At 42.9% G+C, this 14749-nt stretch overlaps 1 protein-coding gene across 1 annotated transcript in view; it reads left to right on the forward strand.

The window, feature by feature from the left end:
- Positions 1-14749, forward strand: part of Dnajc3 (DnaJ heat shock protein family (Hsp40) member C3) — a 30458-nt gene that overhangs the window by 9240 nt on the left and 6469 nt on the right. Inside the window, exons 2-8 of the mRNA XM_005355674.2 lie at positions 2156-2266; positions 4167-4291; positions 6623-6697; positions 9874-10026; positions 12084-12265; positions 12654-12773; positions 14566-14671. Of these exons, the coding sequence (XP_005355731.1) occupies positions 2156-2266; positions 4167-4291; positions 6623-6697; positions 9874-10026; positions 12084-12265; positions 12654-12773; positions 14566-14671 (872 nt within the window). The remainder of the gene's footprint in view (positions 1-2155; positions 2267-4166; positions 4292-6622; positions 6698-9873; positions 10027-12083; positions 12266-12653; positions 12774-14565; positions 14672-14749) is intronic.

Raw genomic sequence — 14749 nt, forward strand, 5'->3', positions numbered from 1 at the left:
TGTTCACTCCCTGGGGAAGAGGCTCTCCTCTCAGAACTGGGGTTCACACTTTGTTCACTCCCTGGGGACGAGGCTCTCTCCTCAGAACTGGGGTTCACACTTTGTTTACTCCTGGGGAAGAGGCTCTCTCCTCAGAACTGGGGTTCACACTTTGTTCACTCCCTGGGGAAGAGGCTCTCTCCTCAGAACTGGGGTTCACACTTTGTTGCGCTGTGGTTGCAGCTCAGGTTTGCTAACGGTGAGACACTGAAACCAGAGCTGACTGCAGCTGATGGAGAACAGAAAGCAATCATACCAGTGTTGGTACTTCTCTGTGTGGATAATGGACAATTGTGAAGTTACAGTGTGACTGTGCAGTGTCATTGTTGGGAGGTTGCTGTGGGAGAATGCTCCTGTACACTGTAGAGATTTGTCACTTTTATTAGTTTAATAAAATGCTGATTGTCCAATAGCCAGGCAGGAAGTATAGGTAGGGTGAAAAGACTAAGAGAATTCTGGGAAGAGGAAAGGCAGAGTCAGTCATCAGCAATATACAGAGGAAGCAAGATGAGACTGTCTCATTGAGAAAAGGTATCAAGCCATGTGGCCAAACAAATAAGAATTATGGGTTAATTTAAGTTGTAAGAGCTAGTTAATAATAAGCCTGGGCTAGTAGGCCAAACCCTTTGTAATTAATATAGGCCTCTGTGTTTCTTTGGGACTGAACAGCTGTGGGACCAGGGGGACAGAAACTTCCCTCTACAAATAACACCCAAACGTTTGATAAGAATTTTCACATAAAGCCTGAGGAAACTTTAAAAAAAGAAGATTCTAGACAGACAAGAACAGAGTCAAGTGTAGCTTCTTGGTAACCATCTTTTCTCCAGTAGATAGCAGAAGCCAGAAAAACAAAAGAGCACACCAGCAAACAGAACCAGGAGGCACCCGTCCTTCCTACAGTTCTCTCTAGCTCCTTTGTAGCAAACTGCATTGACTTTACTGTGAAGGAGGAACACCTGAACTCTGGTGCATTACTGTGTCAGGGTAACTGCTGAAGGAGGAATTCAGAGCAAGAGACAGTTTATAGATAATTGGCCTACTTAGTCATATCATTCTACTTAAAATGTCTCTGGTCTTCATGGAGTAAAATTCAAAGCAGGACATGACAAGGCTTTTAGTCTTTGGTTTCATACCACTTTATTTTGTGGCTCTGCTACAGTTATCCAGGTCTCCTTGCCATTTTTGGAATGTATCTGGGTACCGTGAACTTAAAGTGTTTGCGTTAGCTGCTACTACTTGGAAAGTCTCCTTTTCCTGCCTGCATGATGGGCTTCTTACTTCCTCTTAAGTTGCTCGGATGTTGGCTTTTCAAGGAAGCATGCTCTTGGACCATTTGTTACTTTTGTTTCTCGCTGTTGACACTTGACTTACTCCACAGTAATTTTCTACCTGATTATACAAGCTATTGTTTGTTATGTCTGTCTCCTCCCACTGTAATGTCGGGTACTTAGAGGAATCAAAGAGCAGGGCTCACTTATCTCAGTGACTAACCCAGTGCCTGGTGTGTTGTCATTGCCCGGTGTCCTTGGATACCGTAGCAGACTGATCTTCATTAAGATGAGGGTCTAGCTTAGCAAAGCCGTTCTTTAACAGACTATGTGGTGTGTGTCTGTGTTCATGTGGAAGCTGAGTTAGTATCCGGTCTCTTCCTTAACCATGCTTCTTTAGATTTTATTTCCTGGGGCTGAGTCTCCCTGAATCTAGTCTTCCGTGTGGTGTGCTAGCTGGCCATCTGCACTGAGGATCTCCTGTTTGTGCATGGGCTGCTGCGCCCTGCTGGCGTTTTTGTGGTTGCTGGAGATCCATGTTCTGGTCCTCATGCTTACATAGCATGCATCTCATCAACTGAGCCAGCTTCCCAGCTTTAATTGAGCAGAATAACGTCACCAGTACTCTAATCTATTTTTCTTTTATTCTTCCAGCTGGATTTATTCCTTGGGTTGGTTTAATGGAATATAGGTATATTTGGGAGCTTTTTATATTCTATAAAATGAAACAGTGTGCTTCACTGTGTCATTTTCATATGGCTGAAGCAGATTAATGTTATCTTTGACTATTGATTAGGGTTACAGTTGCTTCATGGGAAGCTAACTCATTATTCTGTTTTCCTTTTTAGGTGCTGAATGTGGAGTAAATGCAGATGTAGAGAAACATCTTGAACTGGGAAAGAAGTTACTTGCAGCTGGACAGCTAGCTGATGCTTTATCTCAGTTTCATGCCGCAGTAGGTTGGTATCATACCCCAAACGCTCAGTTGCTCTCTTCGGATTGTTAGCAGAGCTTCCATTTTGGATAACACCTAAAGCATTATTACATGTAAAATAAACCATTAAACATATTTTCAGGATTCTGGGTGAATTAGATTAGTAAACACAGAATACATGAGCGCACGTGCATTTAACGGAAGAGGTATGAGTAGGCTGGAGGGAAGGTCTGTGGAAGAGCGTGCACTGCGTCTCCACAGGCCTAAGGTTGCTTCCCAGCCTCTTTCTGCTGACTGAAACTTCTGATGCATCTGGGCTCAAGCACCTGTCCTCATATGCACATACCTCCACATAGACACACACATGCACACACAAACACATATGTGCATACATACTCTTTAGAAACAAATCTATGAAACACAGAGCTCACTGAGGCTTAGCCATGTATGCATTAAGAATAACTCAAGGTTTTGTCATTCTGAGAACCTCCATTCTGCAGTGGGCAGTAGTAATTCCAGACCTTGTGGAGAGTCAGAAACCATTGAATGCTCAGCTCTAAGTGGAACTGTTTATCCAGCCCCTCAGAGCTCAGAACGTAAGGAAGATGGCAGAAAGAACATCAGAGGCAGAAGGGCAGGAAAGTAGCAGAGGGGCTGTGGGGAGAGGAAAGAGACAGCAGGAGTGGGAAGTAACAGGAGCGAGTCTGTTGACCGGAATAGGATTCCGTGTATTCATAATAAAAGTTGCCATTATGTTTCATCAACATTTAATGAAAAGCGAGATTCTTATGAAAACTTTGTCTAAGCAGACCTCACATAGTGTGCTATTCTCTTCTTTGGCTAGGTGATGAATACAGTCATTGCTTTGGTGGTTTTTCCAGATTGGAGATTTTCTAGTTCATTGACTCTTCACTATTGGTCAGATTCCAGCTGCCCCTTGTGATGTTTCTTTCAGATGAGTTGTAGCATCTGTAGCATCAACTGTCATTGTGCTGTCTACGAAAGAGACGATAAAGTACATGGCTCCCGAGGACCAGTGCCGCATTCTCGTTCTCTCTCTGAGACGGAATCTCAGTTTGCAGTCTTTGTTAGCTTAGTGCTCACTCAGTCACGACACGGCCTTGAGCTCCCAGAGCTGTTCCTGCCTCTGCCCTCTGAAGGCTGGAATTAAACGTGTTCTGCAGCCTTGCCCAGCTTAAAGCACCTTCCAAGACGTTTCTGCCTAGGTTTTAACCTAGGTCTTTTGACATTGACTTTTCTTAGGTACCTTTTATTCATTTCTCACCTGGATTTATGCAGAGTGGTTAGTCATCCTGACAAGTCGGGTAGTTTATTTTCAACAAAGTACAGTGTGTGGTCATGTGACAGGCCTTGGGGGGGTATCTGTGTGGTCATGTGACAGGCCTTGTGGGGGGCCTGCTGCCCACTTTAGATGCCAGTCTGAAACCTCAGATCTACCAAGTATAAACCAAGGGTCCCATGGAGTTAGTTTGCTGGAACGGCTCTAAGCCACTTCTCTGGTTTAGGACAGAGGATCTTTCAGAGGGTACAGATACATATCCAAAGAGAGGAGGTGCATAGGCCATGCCAAAGGGAAGGCTGGAGCTGTGTTCTCTCTGGGTCCCGCCCTTCAGGGACGCCATGTGCTGCACTGACCTAAGCACAGTGCCACTCGGCTGTGTCCCACACTCTGAGTTTTAATGCCATTCTTGTATTTATTATTGTCTTCACAGAGAGTCTGTGTAGCCCTGGCTTGACTTGAATTTGCTGTATTGACTCGCCTGTCCTTAGACTCGCCTGTCCCTGCCTCCCAAGTGCCAAGATTGAAGTTGTCCACTGCCATGTCTATTGCCATATTTAATAAGATTGTAAGCTGTGATCTTCTCAGGTGGATTACAGAAAGCTAACACTACTTTAATTTTTAGATGGTGACCCTGATAACTATATAGCATACTATCGGAGAGCTACTGTCTTCTTAGCGATGGGAAAATCCAAAGCAGCACTACCTGACTTAACTAAAGTGATTGAACTGAAGATGGATTTCACTGCAGTAAGTGCACCTGAACTTGTTAAGGGAAACGGGAAGAGGTCATCTGTCTCCTGCAGGGAGTATTGGCACCATAGGCATTGCGAGAGCATTCCAGAGCTGTCGTGTGGAGAGGAAAACGAGATCAAACTTCCTACACTTGCTCCTCATAGTAGCACGCAACTGTAGTTCCAGACGGGGAGATGAAGGCAAGAGAACCCCTGGAGCCCAGGGGTCTTGAGGTCTGCTTGAGTACTATAGCCAGATTTTATTTCAGTAACAACAGCAGTAACAGCAAAGTTCTCGGAATTAACAGTCTGTATGGAGGCTGGGTGTGCTTGCTGCTTAACCCAGCCTATGGTAGGCAGAGGCTGTGGGAGACAGAGGCATGTGTATGTCTGAGTTCAAGGATAGTTCCAGGACAGTCAGGGCTAGGTAGAGGGTTCTGTCTCAAGAAAACCAAAAGAGGTGTATATGGAGAGTGGCAGGGTATACTAGCTGATTTGTTTCCCTTCAGAAGCCTGACAGTATCCGCTCTGTTTGGAGGTGGAATGTAGGGACGCGTGAGAGACTCGGTGCTGAAATGACGTTTACACGTGAGGGGGAGCATGAGGAGGGGGTCCATTTAAGGGGTGTTTTGTGGATCCCAAGCATGTTAGTATGGTTCTCCCCAGAGTCAGTGCATAAGCTGTGGAGGTAGAGAAGCTTTCCTGACGTCAGGTACGTCATTTTAGGGCTGTCATAGGCTGTACGGGCATTCCTTTAGTTTGATCAATGCGACAACACAGCTAAGATAAACAAGAGAGATTGGTTTTAACTCGTGGTTTCAGAACCTTCAGGATGCAGTGCACGCTCCTTGATTGGGGGCCTGTGATGAATGGGGCCGCCACAACAGTGGAGCACATGGAAGAGGAAGTCACTTAGTTCATGGCAAACAGGAAGCAGAGGAGAATACACTTTAGCCAGGATATGCTATGGCCCCCAATACAAGGATGCACCCCCTGTACCCTGCTTCTTTTCGGTAGGCCCCACTTCCTAAAGTGACAACCCCTGCTGAGGATCACAAAGTTAACACGTGAACTATTTCACTATGAGACTCTCATCAGTGGAATACATATGTGGGCTGTGCATATTAATTAATCAATCAATTAATTTTGTCACCATTATTTATATTTCCATTATTTATAATTTTCCATATTCCTAAAAGGATTTGAGCTGACTATGTAGTACGTGTTTGATGTGAAATATTGCTGTATCATTATTTTAAGGTGGGATTTCCAGCTGTCGTATTTTTGTTGACTTCATGACTTGACACTGGAGCACAGCCTCTCACAAGGCTGTGGAACCCACTTTCTTAGCATTGTGGTTAGTTATCAGCTGGCCGAAATGGCCTTAGTTGTCCTTTTTTTTTTTTTTTTTTTGGTTTTTCGAGACAGGGTTTCTCTGTGGCTTTGGAGCCTGTCCTGGAACTAGCTCTGTAGACCAGGCTGGTCTCGAACTCACAGAGATCCGCCTGCCTCTGCCTCCCAAGTGCTGGGATTAAAGGCGTGCGCCACCACTGCCCGGCCTTAGTTGTCCTTTTTGTGTGTCGATGTAGCTAATAGAGGAATAGGGAAACTTTATGTTCTGTAAAAGTAATATATAACTTTGGGTTGTCTGTGTGGTTATATCGTCCTCAGAGATGTGTGAGTTGAAGAGCTAGGACCATATGTATTGGAAGAGGACAATCAGACATGAAGGAGGGAGGCAGTATTCTGTTTATAGTAAATATTTACGTTGAAAGGCTAATGAAAAGAAAACCTACTTCTGGAGCTTTGACAGTCCCACTGCAACTTTTAGTGGAAAGAGTTAGTATGATGTCAAAAAGTATTTTTTTAAAATTAATATACAGGGCCTGGAATGTTACTTGAAGGTAGAACCCTGTACCATTCATCTTTAGGGTCCCTGTGTCTGTACCCAGCATCATTTCAAAATACGGATATAATTCATGTTGAAGAGTTGAGTATTTCTTAGTTTTTAGCTGCTACAGTCAGTACCATTGTCTAGTTCCAGGACATCCTTATTATTCTCAAAAGAAACCTTATATCTTAAACAAGCAAAAGAGCCCCCCCTCCTGAAAAAAATCGTTTGCTTATGATTTCTTTGAGTTGAACAAAACATATTTTTAGAGAAAAAAATATTTTAATAAAAATTGTACACATTCTAAAGCTATAGGAATTAGTCTCCGTGTTGAGTCAAACAAACACTGAAGAAATGAATATTAGTAACTTGATTACAACTTGTAGTTTTGTCCTTTCTATTTAAAAGCAAATTTAGACATTCATAGTGCTCACACAGCCCTTCTTCTTCCCCTAGGCGAGGTTACAGAGAGGCCACTTACTGCTCAAACAAGGAAAGCTCGATGAAGCCGAAGAGGATTTTAAGAAAGTGGTAAGTGCCTGGCCCAAAGGGGTTACTGGGCGACGTGCAGAATTGGTTTTCCTTTGTAATAAGCTACTTTATATTAGTTTTATAGCACACACACACACACAGAGGAATCATAGTAGTTTTTGTTTTTTGTTTTTTGTTTTTTTTTGAGACAAGGTATCTCTGTAGCTTTGGTGCCTGTCCCAGAACTAGCTCTTTTAGACCAGGTTGGCCTCGAACTCCCAGAGATCTGCCTGCTTCTGCCTCCTGAGTGTTGGGATTAGAGGCGTGCACCACCATCCCCCGGCCCATAGTTCTTAAATAAATATTTAATAGCTGGCATCAAAGCATCATATTAACACTGTATAGAGATATTTTATTTGTGTTTTAGCAAACAAAGCTTGCCTGAAGATCAGAGTGCAGAGCTAAGCCACTAGAGGCCAGGGAGTGGTGGCTCACACCTTTAAACCTAGGACTCAAGGCCTCCCTGGGCTATATGAGATTGAATCTGTCTAAGAGAAAAAGAGCTCACACATCAGTGGTCCCAGTACTTGGGACCCCATGTCTTTAATCCTAGCACTGGGGAGATGGAGACAGGAGGGACATGGCTGGCGGAGAGAGGAATAGGAGGAGGAGGAGGAGGCAAGAGCTCAGTGCACTCTGAGGTTTGCTGGAGGCACAGTGCAGTCTAGGCAGTGTGAGGACAGGATTGCCCCTTTGGTCTGAGCATTGGCAGAGGTATAAGATCTCTCTAGTGGCTTACTGCTCTGCTTCTCTGATCTTCAGCTTTAACCCCCATATCTGACTCTGGGTTTTGATTAATTAAGACCAACTAGGATCCATGCTACAACAGTCGGAAGATAAAATGCACACAATTGCTACATAAGTCCTGATTCAGATGTAGGCTACATAAGTCCTGGTTCAGATATAGGCTGCTTACTGTAACTGCATGAGAATCTAGACATGTCCTCTGAAACATGCTCCTGGGTTGTACATGTATATGAGATAGGCACACAAGCAAATACCCGCTAACAGTGACTCAGGGATTGATTTTAAAGCAGTTCATTTTACCATTTATTCAAGAGAAAGGCAGATTGTATACTAATGTGTGGATGTGCTTGTTTCTTTTTACATCAAGAATGAACTCTTGGGGCTGAGGAGATGTTCAAATGGGTGAAGAGCTTGTTCAAGTACGAGGACCTGGCAGCGCTGTAAAAGCTGGCCATGACATTGTGCACTGCACTCTCAGTGCTGGGGGCGTGGAAAGAGGCTGACCTTAGGATCTTCCGGGCAGCCAGTCTCTGCAGTGTGTAATCTCTAGTTCCATCCAGTTTTTCTGCAAATAACATGGCCTCCTTCCTTGTGATTGAGTAATACTCCATTGGTTTATAATGGTGTGAATATATGTCATGTGTTTTTTAACTGTACATCTTTTGTGTAACTATCTGGGCATGTCACAGCAGACATGGGCATGCAGGTATCTGTGTGTGTTGACCTCTTGTCCTTCAAATACTACTCAGGTAGTATAGCAGGATCATATTTAGGTCATTTTTAGCCTTTGGGAGACCTTCGAACCATTTTCCACAGTGGCTGTACTACTTCTTACCAACAGTATATAAAGAAAACCTGCATTTTGATTGTGGTAGAAATTAGATATTTGGTAAATAACAGTCAATTACAATTTAATTTTAAAATCAAGTATAACTCTTTGGTAATTTATTTAATAAACTCCTTTAGTAGTGGCTGAGTACATACATACCAGTTGGAAAGGATTCAGACTTAGGGAAATGGTAAATGAACGTAACAGTGGGGCCATCCCAGGGCTAAGCTAGTAGTAGTAGATGCGCAAGTTGATTCTGTGCCTGTTGTGAGCAGCATTGCCCTGGACATTACAGTGTAGGTAACTTTACAAAGTGACGATTTCATTTCCTTACAGTCTAGGGAGAAGATTACTAGGTCATATAGTAGTTGTATTTTTAACTGTTTTCAAAACCTACATACTGTTTCCTAAAATTACATTTCTGCCTGTAGGGTTCCTTTTCTGTATACAACAGACACCCAACTTTCTGCTTGCTGTGTTAACTGAGTTTTCTCTCTCTGCTTGCGATGTCTTCATTTTCAAGTACTTTTTTTTTTTTTTTTTGCCTGTTTACTTATGGGTGTTCTTGCTTTTAAGTTCTGTAAGTTAGTGATATAACTTGGGCATTATCTGATAATATGGTTTATACTTTCTCCCCAGCATGTCCGTCACCTTTTATTTTGTGTGTGCATAACCTAAAAATTCAGACTATGCAAATAAACATGTGGGACTCCACTAAATTATTATCTTATTATGGGTCAAATCTAGATACTTTCATTGCTGTAACTGACTTTAATAGAAAATATCCACATTTTAAAGTCGGCTGATGTATAATTCAAGGAGAAGTAGGTTTTTTCCCGAAAGCATGTATTGTATTTTGTACCCTGTCCACATTGTGTATATGCAGTTGTTTCCAAAGCTGGGGACATTTGGAGGACGGAATTCCATCCCTGGCTACACGCAGCTCCCTCCCTGTGATTTTATGTTCTGTCAGCCTAGTCACAAAGGTTAGGAGTAGGGCTAGGGTGGAGCACACGCTTAGCGCAAGTGAAGCCCTGGGTCCAGTCCCCAGCGCTGAGAAGGAACTCGACTTTTATAATGTCTGCCTACAGTCACGTTGGGAATGCTTGCCATGCCCAGGTTTGTGTGGCTGTCTTGTTGTCAGAGAAAATGCACACAGCATGTAGAAAAGCATTGAATTCAGGATTTGGGGAAGTAACTTGCTCATTTAGGCTCTGTGGTAACGTAACCATGAAAGGCTGAGGAGATGACTCTGGGCCTGACCACGCTCAGCCTCGGGGCCAGATGCTGGAGAAAACATGGACTCCTTCAGCATTTGTACTGTGCCATGCAGGCCCAGCACAAACACAGCACACGGTAATGTTTAGAACAGTAGGGAGATATTCATGGCTTTGTCACTGAGGAATGGCGAAACTTCTCTCCATGCTATCCCTGTTTGTTGCCTGCTGCTGTGTAATGAACAACCCAAAGCTGTATTTTGTCAGTCAGAACTGTGGGGGCGGTGGGACTGGCTCTCCTGGGCGGTGTCCACGCCATGGTGTTTAGAATGTTCAGATCTGGATTTAAGAGAGGAAAACTTGATTTGTTGTTTTGCTTGTAGCTCAAATCTAGCCCCAGTGAAAATGAAGAGAAGGAAGCCCAGTCCCAGCTCGTAAAATCCGATGAGATGCAGCGCTTACGCTCGCAAGCGCTTGCGGCTTTCGAGAGCGCCGACTACTCCGCTGCTATAACCTTCCTTGATAAGATCCTGGAGGTGAGTCTCGGCTCCAGAGTGGGAGCCCGGGAGCCCGGCACTGCTCTTAGAGTTAGGCGTGGAGAAACTCCGTGTTTATAAGCTGCCCAAACCAGGGTAGGACACAGGCTGCTCCTTGGGCTGGTCGTGGAGATTTGCAGTTGAAGGTACTTAGTACATGTTGGTGTGCTGTGAAGTGAGACTACATTCTTGTTTTTTTAACAGAGTCTTCTATGTAGCACTAGCTGACCTGGAACTCTCTATGTACACCAGGCTGGTCTTGAACTCACTGAGATCTGCCTTAGTCTGCCTGCCAAGTGCTGAGATTAAAGTTGTGCACCACTATCCCTGGGTGAGAATTATGTATTTTCACCCACTGTTTGCCTCCCCCCCCCTTTTAATTTTGGAGCGCACCATGTTAGACAATGGGTAAAAGATGAATTACTTAAAGAGAAAGGAAAGATGGTCTTTGAAAGAAAGAGAAACACTTAAAGTGAGAAGTTTCTAGAAGAGAAAGCAGAGAAAGTGCTAGGATACAGAGGTTCTAATAGGAAGCATTAGGTTAGGATCTCCTTGCCCCAGGAGGATTTAATGGCAAGTGATTTCAGAAGAAAGTCTAAATGGAAGTAATCAACATAATTACCATTCTTACAGTTTAATATTGGCAATAAATATGTGATTTATGGAAAATAGGCATTCATTTGATAATTTAAAAATTATGAGTGTGTGTATGATGATGTGTGATGTGTGTGTGCTGTGATGGTGTGTGTGTGTGATTGTGTGTGTATGCTGTGATGGTGTGTGTGTGTGTGGTGTGTGTGTGTGTGATGCACCTGCAGAGGCCATACACTAATTCTGTGGAGTCAGTGCTTCTCCCTCCTATATGTGGGTTCTGTGGCTTAGTCACTAGGTTTGTATGTAAACATCTTCACCTACTAAAATATCTTGCTGGCTCATATTTGATAATTATATAGAGGAAATCATGTAATCTTGCTGTACTAAATTATTTTATTGATACTTTATTAAGGGAACAAAAAACTTATTTTTACTTTCTTACTGCTAGACTGCCCATTTGGGCCTAGCTCGTTAGTATTTTATATATATATATATATATATATATATATATATATATATATATATATATATATATATATATAAATATATATAAAACATTATTGACACAGTGTTAGAGACTCCGAGAAAAACAAAATAGGCCCTCTTTGTGAACTTGGGGTATCTGTTTAGAAGAATCTACTGTGTTTAATGAGTGTGATAGACTTCCTAAAATAGGAATGGTGAAGTCTTCCATGTTATTTTTTTAAAATGAGGATTTAATATCAAGGAAGCAAGGATGTAGTATTTTACAGTGCAGTATGTATTTTGCTATTTGGGAACTAAGGTTTCAGGTTCAGTTTTTTTGCACAGCATTCATTCACACAGCCTTGTATTTGACACCTTGTACGGCAGTAACACCCGAAATCGCTACACTCAGGAAGTAGGGCAGGAGGAGGATCAAGAGTTCGAAGCCATCCTGAGCTAATAGGGTGTTGAAGACCAGCTTAGTATACACGATATCCTGTCTTAAAAACAAAATCAAGCAAGAATTACGAAAAAGAACCTCGGCTTTCTTTCCTTATAGAAATTATAATTGTTGCGTAAACATCTGAATATTCTCATCAAATGTGTCAGTGGGAATAACCCTCTACTAGTAAATGCCATGGTTTTGTTGTTTCAGTTTTGAGAAAGGGTTTTATTGTGCATTTCGAGCTTGGCTGGAACTCAGTGTGCGAGTGCTATGTTTTTGTGTATTCAGAGTTTAAAAATTCTATAATCTGGGGAAGAAAAACTCGCTTTTGTGTATTTTCTCCTCCCTCAGGATTTAAGGCACCCTCAGGAAGTTATCACCTTCTGTTTTCCACTTTTAATTATAGCAGGGTTTTAAACCCCATTTATAAAATACCGACTTTAATCACATTAACTGGGGTGTTTGTTTGTGAATGTGTGGATGGAATGTGTGGGATGCAAGAATCGAGCACACACTTTATGTTTCTTAAAGTCTAGTTCTTTTGTTTCTCAAGGTTTGTGTTTGGGATGCAGAATTACGCGAACTTCGAGCTGAATGTTTTATAAAGGAAGGAGAACCTAGGAAAGCCATCAGTGACTTAAAGGCTGCTTCAAAACTGAAGCATGACAACACGGAGGCATTCTACAAAATCAGCACGCTCTACTATCACCTCGGGGACCATGAGCTCTCCCTCAGGTCAGCCCCTGCGACAGCCACATCTAGTCTTTTGATAGTTTCATATTATGTTAATACAAATATTAAGGACTTTTTAAAATATCTATACCCATTTAAATAAACTATGTTATCACTAATGTATTATATAAATTCTACAGCTTATTTTCAAGAATTAGTCTTACCAAAGTGACATTGCTGTTTTACTTACTGAAACAGAGTGTTTAATGTGTAGATTCATGCCATTTGAATTGTTGTTTTTATGATATGATGTCATATGTAAATGTGTATAGTAAAAGTCAGCATGTTTTCATTGTTACAAAAATACGTTAATGTTGATTACTTAATGCAGAAAAGTATTTAAGGATTATTTTGACTTGGAGTATTTCTTTTTTTTAAACTATGTGAGCAGCGAAGTCCGTGAGTGTCTGAAACTTGACCAGGATCATAAAAGGTGCTTTGCACACTATAAGCAAGTGAAGAAACTGAATAAGCTGATCGCGTCAGCCGAAGAGCTGATACAAGATGGCAGGTAAGAGCCTGGCGTGTCCGGACGGACACCGTGGAGGGACTGCACGGTGCCCCACTAGCAGCTCAGTGCTACTTCGGGTGTTTCCTGTTTTGTGTGCCAGGTACTGGGCTGTGCACTGAGAGCACAGAAATGTGACTACAGCCTTTAGTAGTATAAACCTTTTATAAAAGGTTATAGCTTAATGTGGGAGGTCAGTTGTGGTGATATAAAAAAAGGAAATAAAATACAAATTAAACAGAAAAACTAAAGCTTGTCTGAAGATTGAAGTGCAGAGCTAAGCCACTAAAGGCCAGGCAGTGGTAGCACACACCCTTAATCCCAACACTAAAGAGACAAAGGCAGACAGATCCCTGTTAGTTCAAGGCCACCCTGGGCTACACAAAATTGATCCAGTCTAAAAGAGAAACAGAGCTCACACAGAGGTGATTTCAGCATTTGGGATCCCACGCCTTTAATCTCAGCAGTAGGGAAGGTAGAGACAGGAGTGATATGGCTGAGTGGAGAGAGGAATATCAGGTGGGAGGAGACAGGAGCTCAGTGCAGTCTGAGGACGGGAACCCCTTTGGTCAGAGCATTGCTTCTCTGATCTTCAGGCAAGCTTTGTTTAGATCATGATCAAATATCACCACAATCGATATGAAGTGCTGGGGTATAGAGGTGTTAGCAGAGCTTCAGAGTGGACAGAGCAAAGAGAAACCCTTAATCCAGTCTATAGCAGCGAAGGCCAGGAGCAAAAGGGGAGCTCTTGGGGAGGTGGTAGGTATTTACGTTCTCATATTAAAACAGGAGTTGTCTGTGTGGATATTGGGGTGTAGGGGTTTGGTAGGCTGGGGCAGGAGAGTTGAAGAGTCTCCAGACAGTACTGCTTACTGTGAGATAGACTCTGTGTTCCCTACTCCTTGTAGCTCTCATGACACGAGCCTCCTGTGCTGTCCCTTACACCACACTGCCTTTCTGTCCGTAGATCCCAACAACCACGAATATATTTTTTGTTTCTATGGTGTTATCATTTCAAGAGTATTGAAGAAATGCAAACACAAAATGGAAACTTTTGAGATTAGCCTTTTCCCCTTTAGCAGAGTTCTCTGGGTTTTATCCAGCTTGTTGTTTCAATCTTTCCTATTTATTGGTTAATATTTCCATGGTATTACTCTCCACACTAGTTTATTTATCCAGCCACCACCCAGTGACGCTCACCCAATGAATAATGCCACTTCCGTGTGTAAATCCTTAGGGATGGAGCTACAGGTCAGTGGAAGAGTGATTGACGTGCAAGACACTGGCTTTGCTCAACAGTGCTGTTCCCTATGCCCCCAACACACACACACACCCCTCTTTTGTGAACTTTTCTGGGGAGACATGAAGAGGCATTTGCCGGTGACAGAACACTTGAGTTAGTGAGGTGAGCTGCCACGCTTACTGGGCTTACAGGTGTATGAGTGACCTTAGAGCAGCTTCGTCTCTGGTGTCACTTCAGGATGGATGTTGAGTTCCTCGAAGCTGTGCAGTCCCTCCATTTAACTTTCAACTCTCCACCCCATGCAAGCGCATGTCCTGGAGAATAATGAGTGTATGGGCTCTCTCCACCGTGTGAGTCAGTCCTGTTGACAAGCACCCTTGCCTGTCTCTGGGCTTCAGGGGCGGCCTTGGACTCAGGTTAGAGGCATTGTATTTGAGGGCAGGAGTTGTGCTAGTTCGGCTGGATTACTAAGCAGTACACCCTGAAAGGAGGGGTTGATCCTCCAGCTTTGGAAACGGTTTTATTGTTACTCCCGGGTTGCTTATTTCATAGATACACAGATGCAACCAGCAAATACGAATCTGTCATGAAGACAGAGCCCAGTGTTGCTGAGTATACAATCCGCTCCAAAGAAAGGATCTGCCACTGCTTCTCTAAGGTAACAGTTGACTCGTTCCAGGACGTGTGAACACTTCACAAGGATAGGAGCCAATTTTAACTTCCTCAGAATTCTTTA

Source organism: Microtus ochrogaster, chromosome 17, assembly GCF_000317375.1.
Source record: "Microtus ochrogaster isolate Prairie Vole_2 chromosome 17, MicOch1.0, whole genome shotgun sequence".
NCBI lineage: Eukaryota > Metazoa > Chordata > Mammalia > Rodentia > Cricetidae > Microtus > Microtus ochrogaster.